At 62.1% G+C, this 22,019-nt stretch overlaps 2 protein-coding genes across 4 annotated transcripts in view; both read right to left on the reverse strand.

Annotated features, from left to right (window-relative positions):
* GNB1 (G protein subunit beta 1) overlaps window positions 1–6,621 on the reverse strand; it is a 49,531-nt gene extending 42,910 nt beyond the window's left edge. For all 3 annotated transcript variants that reach the window (XM_036461009.2, XM_045570529.1, XM_045570528.1), the window contains exon 1: window positions 6,388–6,621. The gene's annotated coding sequence lies outside the window, so the exon portion shown is untranslated. The remainder of the gene's footprint in view (window positions 1–6,387) is intronic.
* A 13,843-nt stretch (window positions 6,622–20,464) lies between these two features.
* On the reverse strand, window positions 20,465–22,019 carry TMEM52 (transmembrane protein 52). The gene is made up of 5 exons (XM_045570535.1): window positions 21,936–22,019; window positions 21,816–21,859; window positions 21,699–21,740; window positions 20,897–21,072; window positions 20,465–20,817 (listed from the first exon to the last, which is right to left on the reverse strand). Exons 1-5 carry the CDS (start codon window positions 22,002–22,004, stop codon window positions 20,639–20,641), a joined length of 510 nt encoding a protein of 169 aa, XP_045426491.1. The 5' UTR covers window positions 22,005–22,019; the 3' UTR covers window positions 20,465–20,638.

Below are 22,019 nucleotides of genomic sequence, written 5' to 3' on the forward strand. Positions count from 1 at the left end.
CTGCTCTGGGTGCCAGAGAGGGTCACCCTGCACACTGCTCTGGGTGCCAGAGAGGATCACCCTGCACCCTGCACACTGCTCTGGGTGCCAGAGAGGGTCATCCTGCACCCTGCACACTGCTCTGGGTGCCAGAGAGGGTCACCCTGCACACTGCTCTGGCTGTCGGAGGGAAGGGGGAAGGGAACTAACCGGCTGCTGCATGAAAACACTCAGACCATCTCCTCATCCTCAGCCTGAAACACTCCTTCCTCCCCGCCTTCTTCCCCCCACCCAATCCCCTGCCTCCCCACCTGGCCAGACAGGCTCCAGCAGAGTGACCATCAGGCCTCAGCTCTTCTCCTAGGTCAGCGCTGAGCCAGGCCAGGTGAGCTACCTGTGACCCACGGCCTTGCCCTTCCTCCTGCCGGCGTGTCCGGCTCCCATCGAACAAGCTCAGTAAGGCCTGGGTGGCGCCCCTTCTATGGCAGTTATAGCCTCAGCAGCGAGCAGAGAAAGTGCTGAGCAACCATGTTTTTAAAGCTTCATTGTTGGAAGTTTTGCATATATCCTCTTTTTCCCCTCTTTTACCCCTTCCAGCCCACCCTGCTGAATAAGCATTTCTTTTTTTTTTTTTTTTTTTTATATTTTATTGATTTTTTACAGAGAGAAAGAGAGAGGGACATAGAGTTAGAAACATCGATGAGAGAGAGTCATCGATCAGCTGCCTCTTGCACACCCCCTACTGGGGATGTGCCCGCAACCACGGCACACGCCCTTGCCCGGAATCGAACCCGGGACCCTTCAGTCCGCAGGCCGACGCTCTATCCACTGAGCCAAACCGGTCCCGGCTGAATAAGCATTTCTTAAACAAACTTCCAGTCACGGTATTGAGAATACATGAACAATATTTTGTTATCTTGTCACTAGTTGTCAAGTAAAAAAATGCTAAGAAAATTACAATAGCCAAGATTGGAAGCAGCCCAAGTGCATTAGATGAGTGGATTAAAAGCTGTGGTACATTCACACAGTGGACTACTACTCAGTCATAAAAACTAAGGGAAATCGTACCCTTTCGACAGCTTGGATGAGCTTGGAAAGTATTATGCTAAGTAAGCCAGTCAGAGAAAGACAAGTACCATATGATTTCATGTATATGTGGAATCTAATGAACAAAATAAACTAACAAAACAGAAACAGACTCATAGAGACAGAGAACAGACTGACAGCCATCAGAGGTTTGGGGGCTAGGTGACAAAGGTGAAGGAATTAAGCAAAAAACAACTCACAAAGACAAACACCGGCGATGACCAGAGGAAAAGCGGTAGCGGAGGAGAGGGTAAAGGGGGAATGAATGGTGATGGAGGAAGACTTAGGGCAGTAAAAAGAAAGATGCATAAAAGTTTGTAAAATCAAAAAAATTCAGCATCATACAGGGGGAAGTGAAATCACTAAAAATAAATAATTTTACTAATTTTCAAAATGAATTAGAGGATCAAGATTATCATAAAGAATGTAAAGAAAGCCTTTCAAGCACTAGTTGCTTTGGCTCGAGGATAAAGCGTCAGCCTGCAAACTTTAAGGGTCCCAGGTTCAATTTCCTGTCAGGACACATGCCTGGGTTGTGTGCTCCATCCCCAGTAGGGGGCGTGCAGGAGGCAGCCGATCAATGATTCTCTCTCACCACTGATGTTTCTCTCTCCCTCTCCCTTCCACTCTGAAATCAATAAAAATACATATTTAAAAAAACACATACAAAATGCAGTGTGGCTGTGCATGGAAGAAAAAGAGAGAGACAGAGACAGAGAGACAGGAAGGAAGGGAAAGAAGGGAAGGAAGGGAGGGAAGGAGGAAAGGAAAGAAAAAGGGAAGGAGCGAGGGAGGGAGGGAGGGAACCTTTCAGACAAGATGTGAGCAAAGACGGGAGAAAGGGAGGCCACTAAGAGAAGGTTTGCACAGCTGCCGAAAATATCCACCCGTGAAACAACACTCCGCCGGAGCCCTTAGGAAGAAAGAACACAGTCTCCCAGGAAGCTGTCTGCTCACAGCATCAGCTCCATTACCACAGTGAAAGCTGGACAGGGCACCGTGGACCGGGCACGGTCTGAGTGCTCACACATGACGCCCACCCAGGAAGGAGGTGCTAGTATGCCTGACTGACAGATGAGGAGACAAAGATGTCTTTTAAAAACACACCCAAACCAGCAAGTTACAGAACTGGGTACTAACGCAGGCTCTCTCAGGCCTTGCAGAAACGAGTGGCTCCCTCCCTCCCTAGAATTCAGAATGATTTAGAAACCTAATGGAGAGGCTTTGTACTCTCTTGTCTAATTAGGAAGTGTAGTTTATTAACTACAGTGTCTATAATCCTCACTGGGAATACATTTTATAATTGCTACAGGACTGAGACAGGAGACACATAGATACACATAAACACACAATTACCCAGAAGTAAACAAGAATATGTTCAACCAATGCCCTTAGTATTCCAGTCCTGACAGGTTAAAGCACCATTAGGCTTGGAGCAGCTAATTATTAAACCATAATAACCTTTTATCAAAGGCAATATAGGTTTAGCTGGATAATATCTCTTTTTTTTAATTTTATTGATTTTTTTACAGAGAGGAAGGGAAAGGGATAGAGCTAGAAACATCAATGAGAGAGAAACATCAATCAGCCGCCTCCTGCACACCCCCCCACTGGGGATGTGCCTGCAACCAAGGTACATGTCTTTGCCAGGAATCGTACCTGGGACCTTTCAGTCCGCAGGCCAATGCTCTATCCAGAGCCAAACCGGTTTCAGCTGGATAATATCTTAAGAATTACCTTAGCCTAGCCGCGTGTCTCAGTGGTTGAGTGTCAACCTCTGAACCAGAGGTCACTGTTCGATTCCTGGGTAGGGCATATACCCAGGTTGCAGGCTCAATCTCCCTCTTCCTTCCTCTCTGAAATCAATAAATAAAAACACTAAAAAATAAAAGAGAATTACCTTAGCCCTGGCTGGGGAGTTCAGTGGTTTGGAGCGTCCTCCCAATACACCAAACTTTCAGTTTCAACCTCAGGTCAGGGCACACTCAGGCATCAACCAATGAATGCATAAATGGGTGGAACAACAAATCAAGGTTTCTCTTTCTCAAATAAATAAATTAATTAAATAAGAATTGCTTTAGCCGAAACCGGTTTGGCTCAGCGGTAGAGCGTCGGTCTGCGGACTGAAGGGTCCCAGGTTCGATTCCGGTCAGGGGCATGTACACTAGTTGCGGGCACATCCCCAGTAGGGGGTGTGCAAGAGGCAGCTGTCTTTCTCTCTCATCGACGTTTCTAGCTCTCTATCTCTCTCCCTTCCTCTCTGTAAAAAATCAATAAAAATATATTTAAAAAAAAAATTAAACCTGAACTCAGAATTTACACCAGGGCTAAAAAATTCTACAACCTTGGGCTCAATGCCTTACCAGACTTACACTAAATAGGGGTTTCAGAATAATAGGGCATGCCATATGGGCAAGCCCAGATAATAAAATTGAGACTATCTATTACCAATCCACTAATGCTAAAAGCCAGAGAGTGTACCCAGTAAGAATTTAATCCAATTCAGAGACCCACAGGAGCCAAACCCTTTGGCCAGAGAAAAAACAATTCGATGAAAAAACAGTATAAATGCCGATGCTGCACACTAAGTAAAATCAGCGTCAGTCACTGAAGTATTAGCTGCAGAGCCAACAATAGTGGGTAAGTCCAAGATAGTCTGAAGACCTTCCCCAAGATACTGGAGGAAATACAACTTTTCCAATCAAATCAGTGAGTAAAAGATAATCACAGTGACTAGGCGTGAAAAAGATTTCCTTGAAGAGGTTTTATTTCTTAAAAATTTCGATCCATATTCTACAGCCTTTGGCAATCTTTTGAATCTCTTCGGAGATTAATTAAATCTGAGGAAACTTACTTCCAACTCCCATCAAAATCAGAAATAATTCAAGATATGAAACAAAGAGAAATATTTATTAAGGAGTCATTCAAGTTCATTCTGTTCAGTACTTGTCTGCTGTAAACTCAGATATCGTACAAGAGGGATGGTTTTGGTCTGGTGGCTGTGTTCATTTAAGAATGTGTCAATTCTGAGGCAGAAGTGCAGACTGAACAATTTCCTCTGTAGGCACACTTTTTGTTTTTGCTTTTTTGTTTTGTTAATCCTCAACCGAGGTTATTTCTTCTTTAATGTTTTCATATATATATATATATATATATATATATATATATATATATTGACTTCAGAGAGGAAGGGAGAGGGAGAGAAACATCACTGACAAGAATCATGCATCGGCATGCCCCTGACCTGGAACCAAACCGGGACCTTCTGGCTCACAGGTCACTGTCCAACTACTGAGCCACAGCCCGAGGATATACAATATGTACCACAGGTTTTAAAAGAAAGTGGAAATGAGGGGAAGAGAGACAGAGAGACATGCGAGAGACACATAGATTGGTTGCCTCCCACAGGTGCCCATCAGGGCCAGGGATCAAAACCTGAAATTCAGCCCATGCCCCTGACCAGCAATTGAACCTGAGACCCTTCCGTGGGTGGGCCAATGCTCTAACCACTGAGCCGGAAGCCAGACACTCTGGTGTCTGCGTAAACCAGGTGTCACACAGAGGGACGGCTGTCCATGGCTGTGCGGACAATCCCAGCAGATGACATGGCGCCTGAGCGCAGGGAGGACTGCGAGTGAGCCAGGCAGGTCACACCTTGCTTTCCTAACTCTCACCTCCTAAGAAAGAGGTGGCAGCAAAGGCGGTGAAACCAGCAGCACTAAGGGTGCGAGGCTCAAAGGACAGGGGCCTGGCTGCCCAGCGGGGTGGCCTCACCCGCCCGCCCAGCGACCCCCACACGGGCAGCTCTGTGTGTTCCCGTGAAATCCAGCCAGGCGGCCACCAGCTCCCGGGGGGAGGTCTCACACGATCTCCATGTCGGTGGCACGGGCTCCGTCCCTGGCCACAAGTAAGGAAGCAAAAAGGGAAGTGCCTGTCCGCTTTGGCTTTGGCAGTATGCACCTTCCGGAAGGACCCGGAATAGACCCTATCGATCTTAGTGAAATTCAAACAAAAACCTTCCCATCCCCACCCCCCAAAAAGGCGACAGCTTCCAATTAGGAAACAGAGTCTTAACAGAAATGGGACCGAGGAGAATGCTCTGCAGACCTTATCCAGGACCTGGAATGTCCCACAAAGCAATCAATCCTAAAAAATAACGGGCGTATCTTCTTAGTTAACAGTCATCTCAGAAGAGACTCTGGAGGACCAAATCTTTGGGATCAGGCTACCGGGCAGATAGCAAAGTGAAAAACACAAAAACCCCAAACCACAGCCACAGGCGCCCCGCGCCCCGCGGTCCTCTGGGGGCGGCCCGGTCCGGCCGGGCTCGGCCTCCGCGGGGGGCCGGCCAGCAGCCCCTCCCCCACCGCGCCCGCGGCCAGCGAGGCCCGCCGGGCCAGCGGGGCACCGGCCCGGGCTCCGCTCCCGCCCCGGCGCCGGCCCCGCGCGGCGCCCCACACGCGGCGCGGAGGGTCCGGGCGCGCGCGGCGCGGACAAAGGCGGCGGCGGCCGCGCCATCTTGTCGCGGGGCCTGGACGCCCGGCCATTCCTGAGGGCGCGGGGCCGCGGGGACCCCGGCCAGCCCCGCGCTCGGCCCCTCCCCGGCCCGCCGCCCGCCGCCGCCCCGCACGCAGGCCCCGCACCGCGCGAGGCAGGACGCGGCGAGGACGGGCTCGCCACGGGCTGCCTCCGCTTCCCGGTGGACGGGGCCGACCGACAGCCCCGGCCGCACAGCCCCGCGGCCGCGCCGCCTCCCCCATCGCCCCCTCACCGCGCCGTCACCGAGCCCGGTCCGGTCCGGAGCCGCCGGAAGAGGCGTCCGGTGCCCACGCCCCCGAGGCCGGCGCCCACACCCACCGCACCCCCGCCGCCGCCTTTGTTCTCCGGCCCCGCGGGAGGCCCGGTGCCGGCCCGGCCCCGCCCAGAACCCTGACGGGACCCCGCACCCACCCCAGACCCCGACCGCCGGCCAGGCCCGGGCGCCGGGACCCAGGAGCCCAGCACCCGGACCGCGAGCCTGGACCCCGCTCCCCCGACCCGAACCCCGGCCTGGAGCCCAGACCCCGGCCCCGGAGGCCAACTCCGGCCCCGGGACCCCGGACACGGGCCTCCGCCCCGACCCGGCCGCCGCCCGCAGGCCCCCGCCCCCGCCCCACGGACCCGCCCGGGCGCGGCAGGAAGAGCGGCCGCGGCGGGTGGGGGCGGCAGGCCTGCGGGCGGCGGCCGGGCGCCGCGGGGAGGCCGGGTCGGGCCGCGGGACAGGGGCCGCGGGGCAGGGGCCGCGGGGCCGGGGCCAGGCCGGGCGGGGGCCGCAGCGCTCACCTCGGCGCTCGTCCCGCCGGCTGCGCCCGCGCCGCGCCTCAGCCTCGGCCGCCGCTCCGGGAGGGTCACGCTCGAGCCGCCCCGCGGGCGCTGCGGCAGGTGCGCGGCGAGGTTCGGTCCGTCCCCGGGCGGCTGCTCCTCTCCGCGCCCGCGCCCGCCGCCGCCGCCTCCGTCCGCCCTCAGACGCCTCCAGCCATCGATGGGCGCGGCGGCCCCTGCCCGCAGCCCCGGGAAACCCCACGGCCGCGTCACCGCGCACGCCGCGCGCACGCACGGCCCGGCCTCTTCCCTGGCGCGCGCACGCACGCACGCGAGCTTCCTCCTGCCCGGCCCGGCGCGCGAGGCAGTTAAAGGGGCCGCGCCCTCCCCGACCGCCTGTGGTGGGGGCCGCAGGGCGGGGGTCTGGGCCCGCCCCGCCCCGCCCCGCCCCGCCCCGCCCGCCCCGCCCCAGCACCCGAACCCCCAACCGCACAGGCGCCCGCAGCACCCTGCCCCGTACGCCCCAGCCCCGGCCGCCCCCAGCCCGTGGGTCCCAGGAGCTGGCCGAGGTCGGCCTCCCGGGCCCCGCGGGGCCGGGGCCGGGGCCGGGGCGGGGCCGGCGGGAGCGGCCACCTGGGGGCCGGGGCGGTCGGCCTGGACTGGCGCTGAGAGTCAGCGGGCCGGGCAGCCGGGGTGGGCATGGCCGGAGCCACCGCCGCCACCCCCGTCCTCGGCTGGTTCCTGGCTCCCGGTTCCAGCGGTGCCCGCCACCCGCCTCTGCACCGCGAGGCCTGCAGCCCGGCCCCGTCACCACCTCCAGGCCTCAGCCCCGCCACCCTTCCCTGCCGGGCTTCAGCCCAGCGGGGCCCTCACCCAGGCCACAGCCTCCGGCCGTCACCCCGCTCCCCGCCTGTCTCCGGGCCCGTGTCTGGGTGGCCCTGCCATCCAGCCTGGAGCCTGGACCTTCCCACCCAATAGGGGCGGCTCTCCAGGCTGCGGCTGCCCCCTGGGCCTTCCCTTCTGCTCGCCCACCAACCCCTCCATCTTGCAGCCCTTCCTCGGTTCCTGGCTCAGGACGCTCCAGGCTCGTCCCAGGCCTTCCCTGCTCCAGCCCTAAAGTCAGCCCTTTCCCCCAAGGAACCCTGATTCCTCCTGGTGCTTCAGGGCCGGATCGGGGCTCCAGGAGTGCTCGGTGCTCCTGGGGTGTCATTGCCTGTGGTCCCTGCCGGTGGACAGAACTGGGGAGCACATGTGTGTACACACACACACACACACACACACACACACCACCCCCAGGTAGCCAACTTCCCATGGCCTCTGGCTTGGGGTCCCCACCCCTGCAGAGGGGCTCACCTTCGTCAGCCTAGCAAGAACCGAACCAACTGATCGCTCCTCTGGGTAAAGCTGGCAGTTCCTATGCCCCCCCCCCCCCCAAACCTGCAGGTGCCTCTGCCCTCCCATCACCACCCCCAAACCTGCAGGTCCCTGTGCCCTCTGAGCAGTGGCTCCTCTCTGCGCCCTGCACACGGAGGCCACCACGCTTAGCAGAAGGGATGGCAGAGGAGGAGGAGGAGGAAGGAGGAGGAGAAGCAAGTGGGAATGTGGGTGGAGGCCACCAGGCCGGGAGCCAGAGGGGTGCGGGGTCTGTGAGGACAGCAGGACACCGGGGGGACCCTCAGAACCCTCACGCGAGGGCTGTGGTGGGTACCAGGCTGCAGGCCTGCCTGCATCAGGGCCCCTTACAGGCTCGCCAGCCCAGGCTCTCCTGCCCCCACCATTTTCCCCGCCAGCTCTTCCCAGTTGCACCAGGGCTGCAGGGCAGGGACCCTGGACCACTGCCCACCCTGGGGGTTCCAGGGTTTCGGGGGGCGGCCCTAGCACCCCAGCTCGTCTGTAGGTCGGCCGGGTGTGGCAGCACCTTCCCTGGACGTGCCCTGTGGCCTCGGACGGAAGTCCTCCTTCGTGCGTTTATGGACGGGGGTGAGGGGCAAAGGTGAGGGAAGGAGCAGGGGCCCAGGTCCCCTCCCTGTGCAGCCAGGCCCTCAGCCTTCCCTGCTGTGCTCTGAGGGCCCAGGCACCCCTTCCCGCACCAGTTCCCGGCTCAAGGCCTCTGGCTCTGGGGCACATGGCTGGGGTGAGGTCAGCTCTCAGGAACCCACAGGACCTCCGGGCCTGAAGGCCACTTGTGGGGGCCTGTGCTCTCCCTGCCCTTCCCCTCCCTCCCGCCCAGGCCTCCTGCAGTTTGGCCGCAGCTGCTGCCCGGCCCCCACCTCCACGGGGCGTACACCCAGGCCCGTGGTGGATGGGGGTGAGCCCCCGCTCCGGGCGGCAGGAACCCAGGCTCCTGATTGCCCGCCTCAGGCCATTCCTCTGGAGACGTACGTGGCTGAGAGACCAGCCTGTGGCCCCGAGTCCACCGCTGCACCGGCCGGCAAGGTCCAGCCCAGGGCCAGGCCGACCGGCAGCTGCAGGGCGGAGCAGGGCCCTGGGCGGGGCGGGGGGTGGGGGCTGCTCGGGTGCCGGGCTGAGAGCCAGGCCTTCACAGAAAACCTGGGGGGCCCAAATGCATAATTCAGACGTCCCCCTACCCCCAACCCATCTGCTCCTCAGCAGGATTCGGCCTAACAGGGAACTGGGTCTCTTCAGACGCCAATCACTCCAGCAATCTGTGCACAGAAGCAGGACACCCGCCTCCCTGGGCGCTCGGGCCCGGCTTTAAAGGGTCTGGGAGCCGAGGGGGCTCCTGCAGGGTCCGTGGGTCCCGCGGGGCCAGGTCTGGCTCCGTCACGTGGGGCCTGGCGCTGCTGCCAGTAAGTGAGGCAGGAGACTGACCTGCCTGGAGCCCCAGAGGACCAGGGAGGAGGGAGAGGGAGGAGGGAGAGGGAGCGAATGTAGGTGATCCAGACGCGATAATTAGTCCCTCGGCTTCCAGGCGCAGGGTCTGGTGACAAACCGGGTCAGGATGGCGTAGCTGAGCCCCGGGTGCAGCAGGCAGCGAGGGAGCGAGGGGAGCCATGTGGGTGCTGGGGGGGGGGGGGGGGATGGGGGCTGGTGGCCTCAGAGCCAGAGCCCACAGAGGGTTCCAGGCCCCAAGATGGGTGTGGCCAGCAAGGTTGGGCATCAAGGCCCAGGAAGCTGGTGTGCCGGGCAGACGGCCTGGCCAGCCCTGGGGACGATGCTGGCATTGCCTCTGCTGCCAGCACCCAGAAGGACCCCTGCACCCTCACCCCTGTTCCCCCTCCCCCGCTGCAGTAGAAGCAGCCCTTCTCCCTGCTCCCTGTCCCAAGTCCCACCCATGCCTCTTGTGACCTGACCTCTGAGCCTGGCACCCTCCTGGTCACCCCCTTTGCTCAGGAGCCGGACATCCCTCATGATGGAGAGGCGAGGCCGGCCCCATCGGGGGTTTGGGAGCTGCAGACACACGTGCACGAGGGCTGCTCAGGGGCGAGGCGCCTTGGGCTGAGAGCACCAACCTCTGAGGGAGAAGGACGCAGCCACGAGGGGGAGGCCCGGCAGAGCCCCGGGCTGCAAGCGACAGGAGCTTAAAGCAGCTGACCCGGGAAGGAGTCGGGGGAGACGTTGGGAATCAGGCGTGGCTGGATCCAGGCGTTCCCTGAGGCCATGTGGCTTCCCGCTTGGCTCTGCTCCCACCCCCTCCCATGGTGCTTCCTCCTCTCTCTCTCTGCCTGGCGGGTGGTGGCTGCCTCCTGTCACCCCCTGCCTGGAAGCCACGGGCCCCAGAGGCTCCGGAGTGGCCGTGTGGACCCAGGAGGCCGGACTCCGTGCGGTCCTGGTGGCGGGGGAGGGAGGAGCCAGAGGAGGGCCCTCCCGGGACACCCCGGCTCCCACAGCTAAATGCCGTCCCTGGGCTGCGGGGCGGGGAAGCGAGGCCTTTCCCTCTGCCTGTTGGCTAAAAGCAGGACCATGGCAGCGCACCCCAGGCTCCTGGCTCCTCCGGGCCCGCCCTGCCTCTGGCCTCTGGGCCCTAAACCGGATGCTGGGTCAGAGCCTGGAGGGACAGGGCTGGGCAGGCTCCAGCCTGCGCCCTGCACTCTGCCCCAACCCTTACCGCAGCCTGGGGGCATCCCGAGTGCCCAGGGGCAGCCAGTGCTCCCACCACCCAGCCCCATTTCCTGTCCGCAGGCGGCGCTTTGTTCCTGAGCTTCCCGCAGCTGCCTGCAGGCCGGAGAGCCCCAGCCCAGACTAGTGCGGCTCTGCCCGAGGCACATCCTGGGCCTGGGCTGGGCCTGGGCCTGGGCCTGGGCCTGGGTGGCTGGGCCCCTGGAAGTGCATGCAGACACTCAGATGCCAGGGGGGGGGGGGGCAGGAAAGGGCACACACAGACACCCTCACCAACGCACCTGAGAAATGAGGGTCCCAGGAGGCTGGAGGAGAGAGGCAGTCACTGTGCAGGCCAGGCCTTGGGCTCTGAGCCCTGGAGACCCCTCTGGTGCCCGGCCCTGCTGCTCCCAAGCCTCCTGTCCGCAGGTTCCTGTTTCCCACGGCCAGCACCTGCCAGGAACACAGCGTGCACCTGTGGCACCAGCGGGCAGGCCCCCAGGACAGTGACAGCTCAAGGACAGACCCGGAGCTGCACCGGAACTGCCCTCCCACCCCAGGAAGCGGCCCGAGGTCTCCTGATGCAAAGACCCTACAGGAGCCGTGTCCAGCCCGCAGCCCCGGGCAGAGCAGCCTTCCCTGAGGGCAGGGGAGCAGCATCCGTAGGGCAGGGGCAGGGGGGCGGGGCCATCTCACACCCCCAGGTCACATCTGTCTGGCCACACCCACCACCGGGTGTTGTCACATGTCGCCCCTGCCCTGGGCGTCCCGAAGGAACGGCCCTTTCCTCTGAGCCTTCATCCCGGGTGCTCTCCCGACTGCCAGACCCGCAGGGACTGTCACCTCCAACAGGAAGACCCAGCTGCCCGGCCAGCACGGCTCACTGGTTGGGCGTTGACCTATGGACCAGGAGGTCACGTTTTGATTCCCGGTCAGGGCACACACCTGGGTTGTGAGCTCGGTCCCCAGGGTGGGGCGTGCAGGAGGCAGGCAATCAACGATCCTCTCCCATCATTGATGTTTCTCTCTCCCTCTCCCTTCCTCTCTGAAATCAATCTATATATATATATTGTTCATATATATATTGTGTGTATATATATATATATATATATATATATATATATAAACCTTCACTCGTTGTTTAAAAAGGAGTTTCTGTCCCTCACCTCCACCCCAGTGCTCCTCCCCCAGGCGCCCCTAGCAAGGTTGTTTACCTGCCACCCGCTGATGAACACGTGAGCTGTTCTACCTTTCGGCCACTGTGATTAGAACTGCTATGAACTGCCTAAGCCGGTTTGGCTCAGTGGATAGAGCGTCGGTCTGCGGACTGAAAGGTCCCGGGTTCGATTCCAGTCAAGGGCATGTACGTTGGTTGCAGGCACATCCCCGGAAAGGGTGTGCAAGAGGCAGCTGGTCGATGTCTCTCTCTCATCGACATTTCTGGCTCTCTATCCCTCTTCCTTCCTCTCTGTAGAAAAATCAATAAAATATATTTTAAAAAAAGAAAAGAAAAAAGAAAAAGAACTGCTATGAACTGTGCCTAGCCAGCAAGGCCAGGGGTGACCCTGAAGGGCAGGGTGTGTGTGTGTGTGTGTGTGTGTGTGTGTGTGTGTGTGAGAAGGATTAGAAAAGACAGACAAGAGAATAAAGCTGGGGCTAGGCGGGACGCTGCACTCCCTCTCTCTCTCTCTCTCTCTTTCTCTCTCTCTCTCTCTCTTTTAATATATATATTTTATTGACTTTCTTCAGAGAGGAAAGGAGAGGGACAGAAAGTTAGAAACATCAATGAGAGAGAAACATTGATCAGCTGCCTCTTGCACACCCGCCCCCCACACTGGGGATGTTCCCGCAACCAAGGTACATGCCCTTGACCGGAACCCGGGATATTTCAGTCCACAGACCGACGCTCTACCCACTGAGCCACATCGGTTTTGGCGGGACGCTGCTCTCTGATGAAGAGACAGCACCAGCGACTGCAAGCTGAGTCTTTATTTTACAGCCAGATTCCAGGAGGCAAAAGAAGGGCACGGTCCAATTCTCCTGAGTTTTCAATCCGCTCCGTTACATGCACCTGAACTCTATCGAGCCCACATCACTCAGCCTCCTGGGACCACAGGTTCGGACCTTAAGGGCAAGCTTACGACCACAGCCTTTGCCTGTAATTGTGCTGGGACTTGCACATGGCTTTGCCATGAGAGGATCGTGTCCTGCCATCAGTCCGGGGCCTGAACCTGTCTGAACGCTGTAGCCGCCCTCCACAATGAACATCTGTTTTCCGTCCTTTTGAGCATGTGTTCAGGGGTGGGATGGTGGGGTCTTTGGACGACTCTGACCCGAGGAACTGCCACACCGTCTTCCAAGGCAGTCCTGCTGGTTTACCCCCCAGCAGCCACGCACAGGTCTGATGGCTCCAGGTTCTTCCCAGCACTTATTACTGTCTGCCTTTTAAAAAAATATTTTAGCCAAAACTGGTTTGGCTCAGTGGATAGAGCGTCGGTCTGCGGACTGAAAGGTCCCAGGTTCAATTCCGGTCAAGGGTATTTACCTTGGTTGTGGGCACATCCCCAGTAGGGGGTGTGCAAGAGGCAGCTGATCGATGATTCTCTATCATTGATGTTTCTAACTCTCTATCTCACTCTCTTCCTCTCTGTAAAAAAACTATAAAATATATTTTTAAAAATATATAAAAATAAAAAAAATATTTTATTTCAGAGAGGAAGGGAGAGATAGAAACATCAATGATGGGAGAGAATCATTGATCGGCTGCTTCTTCTACCTGCGCCCCACCCCACCCCGGCCCACTGGGCCTCAAGCTCACACCCCAGGCACATGCCCTGACTGGGAATTGGGAATCGAACCCGGACCTCCTGGCTCAGCCACTGAGCCACGCTGATGAGGCTGAGTTTGTTTTTGATTGTGGTGGTTGTGGGGCTGTGAGGGCTCTTGCGTATTCAGGGCACTAGACCGGTGTCAGATACGTGATTTGCAAACACTTTTCTCCTGTTCTGCCCGTTGTTTTTCCCGATCCATTGATAGTGTCCTTGGGCACAGACCTTTAATTCGGAGGAAGTCCCATTTACCTCTTTTTCGTTTCTGTGTTGCGTATGGATTTGGTGTTACAGCTAAAGAGCCGTTGTCAGATCTAATTCTGTGGAGACATGCTCCGTTATTTTCTCCTGAGTTTCATAGCCTCCGGTCTCACCTCTGGGTCTCTGGTCCATTTTCAGTTACATCTGTGTGGGGTGCGTAGCAGACCGCAGCCCCCCCCCCCCCCGCCCCTGCCCCGTTTAATCAGGAAGCATCGGGCCCCCAGCCGCGTTCCTTTTCGAGGTCGTTTTGGCTGTTCAGGGCCCCTGGAGATTCCCGGGGATGTAGAAAACAAGCCGGAGCACTCACACTCCAGAGCTTTTTCTCCATCCTCTGAGAATTCGCTTCCCCGGCAATCGCTGTCAGTTGGGTTCAAATAAACTCATAAAAACTCCCACCTGGCTGGTGTGGCTCCTTGAGGGGGCGGGTTTGAGGTACAAACAGGAGGGAACCTCTCTCTCTCAAATCAATAAGTGTATCTTTGGGTGAGGACTAAAAGTAAAAATAAAGATTATCTAGAGCACATGTGTCAAACACAAGGCCCGCGGGCCAAATCCGTCCCGCCAGGCCTTGCAATGTGGCCCGCACCGCGCTGTCATCACTGCACTCTGCTGCGTTTCCATCTCAATGACAGTTTATGACTGTTCAGTAAACCATTCGGCCCGCGATTTAGGCTGGATTTTAGATTTTGGCCCCTTCTCTGATTGAGTTCGACATCCCTAATCTAGAGACTTGAACATTTTTCTTTTTTTTGGGGGGGAGATTTTTTACTGATGGATTGATTTTTAGAGAGAAAGGAAAGCGGGGGGGGGGGGGGGGGGGAGACGGAAACAGACAGACATGATGTTTGTTCCACTCACTGGGCCGTCGCTCGCTGATTCCCACAGGCAGCCTGCCCGGCGAGCCAGAGCTGCCTTGGCCTGCGGGATGATGCTCTAACCAGCTGGCTACCCAGCCAGGGCCGAGGCACGGACGTTTTCTAAGTCCACATCACTGAGGCACGTCTTGGGGTGGCTGGTTCTGAACCCCCACAGGGTCACGCAGCCAGGGCTGCAGGGACCAGCACGAGGTCCAGGGCTGGACGGAGAGGCACGCGTAACGGGGCCAGGAGGCAGGACAGGGCTAGGCCTGGAGTGCTGGGCCTGGGGGTGCCTCGCAAGGAAGAAGGAGGGGTCTGCCCCCGTGCTCCTCCCCCAGGCGCCCCTCGCCAAGCCCCTGCTCACCCACATGCTGCCACCTTCCACCCAGAGCCTTCCTAGCACCGGGGCCAGTTTTGTCTGCGGAGCAGAGGCCGCCCTCGCCCTGGCACAGCCTGGAGGGCTCTGGGCACGGTGGCTGTGCGGCTGCTGGTGGCACAGGTGTTGCAAGGGGTCGCACTCCTGGAGGCCCCCGAGTCCCACCCTCGGAGGTCCCATCCCTCGGAGCGCCCTTACTTCCGCTGAACACCCGGGAACACTTCAGCCTGGCGTCCCCCCCCCCCCCCCGGGCCAGGCAGGTGACCGGGACCCCCTTGCCTCCTGAGCCGCCTTCCTCTGCCCTTTGCCCATTCGGACTGCAGCCTGTCAGGACCTCGGGCAGCTGAGCGCTTCCACCCACCTTCCACCTTCGGAATGGAGGAAGTGGAGGTGGGTGCCAGGGGCTGAGGGGGCGCCTGGGTTCTGGTGTGGGCAGGGGGGAGGGGGGAGACAGCTCCCTGCCCCTCTGCCCTAGGCCACCAGGGGAGTCAGCTGGGGGCCACAGCAGTGCTGGGGGTTGGGGAAGACAGCAAATCCCCAGACCCCAGTGCACCCTGCAGCGTGCCCGTCCCCAGTCCTGGGGTTCGGTCCCATGGGGCCTCCACAGGGACCTCCCTCTGGCCCTCAGCTCCCTGTGCTCCGGGTCCGAGGGCTGTTTGCCTGGGATCCTGCCCCTGAGGCCCAGCCGCCCGCCCCGGGGAGGTGATGCAAGGTGTGCCCGGAGGAGCCATCCCAAGCAGGCAGGAGGGGGCCGAGGACCCTGAGAGGGTGCTGCTGGGAGGGGCGGTTTCGGAGCCAGAGACTCTGCCGGCAGGAGGCCTGAAGGGGAAGGACGAGGTGGGCTGGAACCCCAGGCAGCGGGTGCTGGTGGAGCTCGAAGCACACTGGTCCCTCCCGGGTGGCCGGGCCTGCGGGCAGGGTGTTTTGGAAACCGATGTTGGGGCCCAAGGGTGCTGCCTGGAGCCAGGCCGGCAGCTCTCTGACGTCAGCCTGGGACTGTCTGTGTCTGCTATTCTCGGGGCTCACCTGCCCAGGGTCCCCCTGGGGCGGCTGAGCCTGCCAGGTGAGACTTCTGATTGGCCCCATGGCCTCGGGCGGCCCCTGGGGCTGGGGCCTGGGTTGGGGAGGTGTCAGATCTGAGGCCGGGGCCATGGTGCCCGCCCCTGCCTCCTGGCCCTGCCCGCCACGGGCTGGGGGTGCCGCCCGAGGCCAGGCTCTGCGCACAGGCAGGACAGCCTGTCTCCCCTTTGTGCGGGGCAGCCCTCCAGGCTCCTGCCCCTGGGCCGCGGGGCAGGCAGGCCGGAGGCTCTGGATGCATCTGGGATCTCAGCTTCCTACCCAGCACCTCGCTGTGGCCACAGTCACAGGAGATCCAGGAAGGCAAGGAAGAGCCCCGGGGACAGTAAGCCCGAGCCCGCGGGGGAGCAAGGGGCCAGGGCCCGGGCAGGCGGCGGGGCCCCGGCAGCGCAGCCGCCTAAGGCAGCCGGCCCGGTCCTGCCCCCACCGGTCCGCACAGCGGGGTCGCCCCGGGGCTTCTCTGCGGGCCTGGCTCCGCTCCGGGTCCGCGGGCGGTGGGACCGGAGCGCCGCTCGGAGGGCGGGCGCGGAGCCGAGGCCGGGGCGGTGGACTCCGGACGGAAGCCCCGCCAGCTCCGTCCGCCGGCGGCGAGCTCCCGCCGCAGACCGGAACCGCGGGCCCCGCCCGCCCGCCCGCCCGCCCGCCCGCCCGCCCGCCGGCCTCCCGCGGCCCGCGAGCGCCGCCTGGTGCCCACGCGCGGAGTGGCCGCCCGGCGCCGCTTCCGGGTTAGGGTTGATTGACGGGGCGGGGCCAACAGACGGAGGGGGGGACAGAGAGGGAGGGGGCGGAGTCTATCGGGTGTGGGGCGGGGCCAATGGGAGGAGAGGGCGGGGCTTATAGGGAGAGGGGCGGGGTCTAGCAAGCGTGGGGGCGGGGCCGAGTGCCGGGCAAAACCTGAGCCCTAATGACTGGGGATGACAGGGCAGGACCCTGCGATGGGCCAGGGCCGGGGCAGGGGCAGGGGCAGGGCCAGGGCCAGGGCCGGGGCAGGTCAGGGGCAGGGGCAGGGTCTGGGTCAGGGTCAGGGGCAGGGGCAGGGGCAGGGGCAGGGGCAGGTCAGGGGCAGGGCCAGGGGCAGGGGCAGGTCAGGGGCAGGGCCAGGGCCAGGGGCAGGGGCAGGGGCAGGGGCAGGGGCAGGTCAGGGGCAGGGCCAGGAGCAGGGGCAGGTCAGGGGCAGGGCCAGGGGCAGGGCCAGGGCCAGGGGCAGGGGCAGGGGGGCAGGGCCAGGAGCAGGGCCAGGGCCAGGGGCAGGGGCAGGTCAGGGGCAGGTGTCGGTGAAGGTAGGCCCAGGGAGGACGGCGGGTGTGGGTGAGGACACCCGCCTTTGCCTCTGCAGACGGAGGGCGGAGCTCGGCCGACTCTGGAGGCCCCCCCACCTCCAGCTGAGCCCGGAGCCCCTCTCCTGCCTTCGGACTGTGTGCTCTGGGCTCTCAGGCCTGCTCTCTGGGCCTCCTGCTCGCAGCCGCAGGTCCTGGAATCTCTTAGACGCCACAGCCACTGAGCCAAGTCCCTATAATAATAAAAAAAATCTGGTGGCCCTGGCCGGTGTGGCTCAGTGGATAGAGGGTGCTTCAAGTCCCTGGGCTGTGCATGCGGGAGTGGTCAGGACGGTACACGTTAGAGGGCGTGTTCTTTGGTCCTTAATCCTCACCCCCGGATAATTTTTTACTGATTTTTATAGAGAGAGTGGGAGGGGAGGAGGAGAGGGTGAGAGAGAGACACCCATGTGAGACACAGCGTTTGGTTGCCTTCCAAATGGGCCCCTAGAGCCTTCCAGGCCTGGGATCGAGCCTGCTCCCCAGGTGCATGCCCTTGACTGGAAATGGAACCTAAGACCCTTTGGTCCTCAGGCCGTCGCTCTAACCACTGAGCACACCAGCCAGGGCTATGTGGTGTGTTTTTTTAAAAATCAATAATAATAATAATAATAAAGATTGTTGTCCTGGCTGGTATAGCTCAGTTGGTTGGGCCTTGTCTGGTGCACCAAAGGTCACTGGTTCGATTCCTGGTTAGGGCACATGCCCACGTTGCAGGCATGACCCCCAGCAGGGGGCGTGCAGGAGGCAGCCAATCGACGTTATGCTCCTGCATGGACGTTTCTCTTTCTTCTCCCTTCCTTGCTCTCTGAAAAGAAAATAAAAATATCGTGGCATGTAACTACGTTCAGTGTCCCTTCTCTGTGTGGGGTGATGTTTTATGGAAACGTCACCACGGAACCAATGAACAGGCGAGAAAGCCCTGCACAGCGAGATCCAGAGGCACGGAGCTGGACCAACGTCCGGGCCCAGGCCCCGCTGGAGTGAGGTGATGTGGCCCACGTGTCTTCTCCTCGCCCGCACCCCTGCCCCCAGGCTGCGTCCCTGCCCCGGCGCCCACAGGCAGTGTGTGGACATGTGGATGCGGAGTTCTGATTCCTGTGGTTTGGGGTTCTCACAGGAGTGAGGGGGACATCCTCTCAGCACGGGGACTCGCTCCCAGCCCTGCCCACCCGGGACCTGTGCCCGCCACGGCCGTCCTGTCCCGTCAGCACAAATCCTGTGGCCTCAGCAGTTGGTCTGGACTCAGCGGGAAGCTGGAGGCTGGACCCAGCGTAGGGAGCGTGAGGGAAGGGAAGACGGGGCCTGGCTCCCCTGCTCAGACTCATCAGGCGGCTCCAGGCTGGGGCAGGTGTGTGTGCGTGTGCGTGCGTGCACGTGTGTGCGTGTGCAGGTGTAGTGTGTGTGTGTGTGCATGGGCGTGCATGTGAGACTCTGGGGACCACACACCAGGTGGGATGGGGGACAGTGAGGGGAACTAAGGGGGCTGTCTGGGGCTCTCCCTGGGGGCAGGGGCTGGAAGGTGGGAGGAGCCCCCTTCACAGGTCTTGTGCTCATTTGAGGGGGGACAGGGGCCGGGGGGACAGGGCTGAGGTGCTGGGAGGCGGGCAGGTGGGTGCCTGTCTCAGGCTCAGCCCGTGTGTGCAGGTGTGTGTGCAGCTGTGACAGCTCGTCACTGAGTAGCCTGGCTCCTGGCTCCCTCGGGAGCCGGCTCTGCTGCTCTGTGTGGAAAGGAGGTCAGGTTTCACGAAAAGCCCAGAATAGCCCCGTGTGCCCGGAGACCTGGCCTGGCCTCGCGGTGGCCAGGCTGGCCCCGGTCCTGTGCCCTGGCCCTTTCCCCCGGCCACAGGAGGCAGCCTCCGGGGCGGGGGCCTCAGCCCTGCTGCACGCGCGTGGGAGGGAGGGAATGGGGGAGCGGGAGAGGCCTGCCTGCCTTCCCCATGTTTACAGCACCTGCCAGGCGCTGGCACGGCCCAGGTGTAGGCCCTCCGGGCACGAGGGGGATGCTGACCGGGGTGGACACCCAACAGGAACCCTCACAAATAGGTGACAACAGCCACTGTGCGGGTCCTGCCTCGGAGGGGGAGGCCTTGGCTGGGACCCAGGGTCTGAGGGGGGCTCCAGGCTGAGGGGATGCCCCGGGCCGAGGAGAGCCAGGACGGGGCCAGGCAGGGAAGGGCCAAGCCCGTCCCGAAATAGGCAGCAGGACCTCCTGGCCATAAAAGCATCTGGACCCTGGGCCCCAGGGCCCCCAGGCAGCCAGGCCAGATAAATGGGCCGGCTGCAGACATGGTAGGGCCGTCGGGCAGTCAGGGCTGCTGGGTGGGGAGCAGTGATGGACCGAGCCCCCGGGCGCAGGGTCGGTGGAATCTGATGGAGGAAGAAGCCGGTGAGGCTGGGAGAGGGCAGTCGGGGGCCCAGACCGAGCCACCCTTTCGGAAAGCCGCCATGGAGGTGGCGGGCCGGCGGGGCCGGGACCAGCACGGCCATCAACCACGTCTGTGCGGGCGAGCCCCTCAACGAGGTGGAGGCCGAGCAGATGATGAAGGAGGCCGACAAGGACGGGGACGGCACCATCGACTACGAGGGTGAGGGGGGCGGTGGGGCCTGGGAGCCCACGGCCGGGCAGGCGGGTGCTGACCTGTCCCTCTGCCGCCAGAGTTCATGGCCATGATGACCGGAGAGTCCTTCAAGCTGGTGCAGTAGGAGCCGCCGCCGCTGGGCCTGGGGAGGCTGACTGACCGGGAGCCCCAGCCCAGCCCACCCCACTCACCTGCCCTGCCCCACCCTTCCCCACCCTCCTACCCGCCCCGCCCCGCCCCGCCTACCCCAGCAAGTAGCCAATAAACGTGCCCCCAGGACTCCTGTGGCTCCACTGCCGCCTGGCTTGGCTCAGATGTGGGTCAGGAAAGGGGAGGGGTTCTCCAGAGGCACCCAGGCTGTGACACCTGACCCCACCCACAGCCACAGCCACAGCAGAGGTGAGGCTGGGTGCAGGGCGGGCCCAAGCACTCACCCTGTCCCCCTGGGGGGCGGTGGCGGCCCGAGAGCCCCGAGAGCCCCTCCCGAAGCAAGCCCTTTCCTGCAGGCAGAGGCCACTTAGATACAAAGTTTATTCTCTCCAAAAAGCCGCAGAGGCTCAGACCTGCGGGACTCCCTGTGGGCAGAGGGCCTGCTGGGCCTGGGCCAGGGGCTGGGGCCGGATGTAGCAATGTAGTGTGTGTGTGTGTGTGTGTGTGTGTGTATGTGTGTCTGTCTGCCTGGAGTTGCATAGCAACAGGGCCAGGGCTGCAGCAATGTGCTGGATGGCAGGCCTTCCCGGGGGAAGGATGGGGAGGGGGCTGGGGTCTCCCAGGAGCACAGGGTGGCTGGTGGCGTTGGGAGACCTTCCCCACCCCCTCAGAGACACCAGGGTGACGGCTGGGGGTGCTGGGCTTGGAGACTCCGCCCCCCCGCCCTCCGGGAGGCCCGGGGCCGAGCTGCGGGGAGGGGCCGAGGCTACGGAGGCGGCGGCTCCTCCTGTCCGGGTTTGGCCATCCTCACAGCCTCGTCATAGGAGGGGGGCAGCTCCAGGGTGTAGACGGGGCTGTAGGCGGGCGGGGTCATGGCGTCCAGGTCCAGCTCCGGGAAGGGCAGGGGCAGCCGCATGCCCAGCGGGTGCTGCACGGAGCTGTAGGCTGCGGGGAGCAGAGCGTCTGTGGGCTGGGCCGGCTCTCCAGCGGGTGGGGGCCGGGAGGGTGTGTGTGCGGCACTCACAGGTCACGGTGCTGTGCGCCGGGCTGTCGCCGTCCCCGGGGAAGAGGGCCAGGTCGCAGGCCGGAGGCGCCGGGGGCAGGGGCCGGGGGCGGGCCCGCTTGCGGAGGCAGCAGAAGCGCACGCAGCTGGCCGTGACCCCGCACAGCAGCAGCAGTAGGATGGCGAGCAGGACGAGCCTGGGCGGGGAGTGAGACCACCTACCGCTGGACGCACCCCGCCACCACCCGCTCCCCGATGCCCAGCCAGGTAGGCGGAAAAGTTGGGGGTGGAGGGAACCACAGCCTGGCCAGGGTGGCTCAGTGGTTGGGCATCAACCTATGAACCAGGAGGTCCAGATCCCCAGTATGGGGCAAGCAGGAGGCAGCTGATCTGTGATTCTCATTGACGTTTCTCTCGCTCTCCCTTCCTCTCGTCAATGAAAGTATTTTAAAAAGCATTTAAGAAATCTATCATTAAAAACACACACAGAGACCGCCCTCCAGGCCAGCCCCTCCTTCCCGCGGGAGCAGGCCGGGGCGCTGGGCCTGCGTCCGGCTGCCTGGCCGCCTCCGGGCTGCACGGCAGCCTTGGGCTCGCTCCCAGGACACGCTGTCCCGGCGGCGGCGCGATCCGGTGCCCGGGCCAGGGCCTCCCCGGGAGGGCGGGGAGCGGGACGCGGGCGAGCGGGCAGGAAGGGGCAGTCCGCGCGGAGCCGGGGCGGGGTGGGGGGGCTGGGCGGGGGGCTGTCAGCCTCCGGGGCGGCGGGGCCGGCGCGCTGGGCCCGGGGCGCGGGCGGGGCGGGCCGGGCTCCGGCCTCACTCACCCCACGTGCCACAGGCTGCTCCAGCGGGCGGGCGGCGGGCACCTGCGGGCGGGCACGGGCAGGGCGGTTAGCGCGCCCAGCCTCCCCGCCGCCCCGCCCCGCCCCGCCCGCACTTACTGGTCGGAGGGCTCACAGCCGCCGGCCGCGGAACCGGGCGTCACCTGCGGGGACAGGGGAGCTGGGCTCGGCGCGCCGCCCGCAGACACGCCCCGGAGCCCGTCGGGCGCCCGGACCCACCTGAGGCAGCGGCAGCAGCGGCAGCAGCAGCCGCAGGAGCCCGCGCGCGGCCGGCGCCCCGGCGAGCATGTTGGGCGGCGCGGA

This window comes from Pipistrellus kuhlii, unplaced genomic scaffold (assembly GCF_014108245.1).
Source record: "Pipistrellus kuhlii isolate mPipKuh1 unplaced genomic scaffold, mPipKuh1.p scaffold_m20_p_34, whole genome shotgun sequence".
In the NCBI taxonomy this organism is placed as follows: Eukaryota; Metazoa; Chordata; class Mammalia; order Chiroptera; family Vespertilionidae; genus Pipistrellus; species Pipistrellus kuhlii.

What these genes read in the sequence shown, in the direction of transcription:
- TMEM52 (XM_045570535.1), bottom strand. Translation starts at nt 22,004, where the DNA reads ATGCTCGCCGGGGCGCCGGCCGCGCGCGGGCTCCTGCGGCTGCTGCTG. An exon ending in CGCTGCTGCCGCTGCCTCAG is followed by an intron (nt 21,860 to 21,935) that starts GTGGGTCCGGGC and finishes CTGTCCCCGCAG; the next exon opens with GTGACGCCCGGTTCCGCGGC. An exon ending in GGCGCACAGCACCGTGACCT is followed by an intron (nt 20,818 to 20,896) that starts GTGAGTGCCGCA and finishes TGCTCCCCGCAG; the next exon opens with CCTACAGCTCCGTGCAGCAC.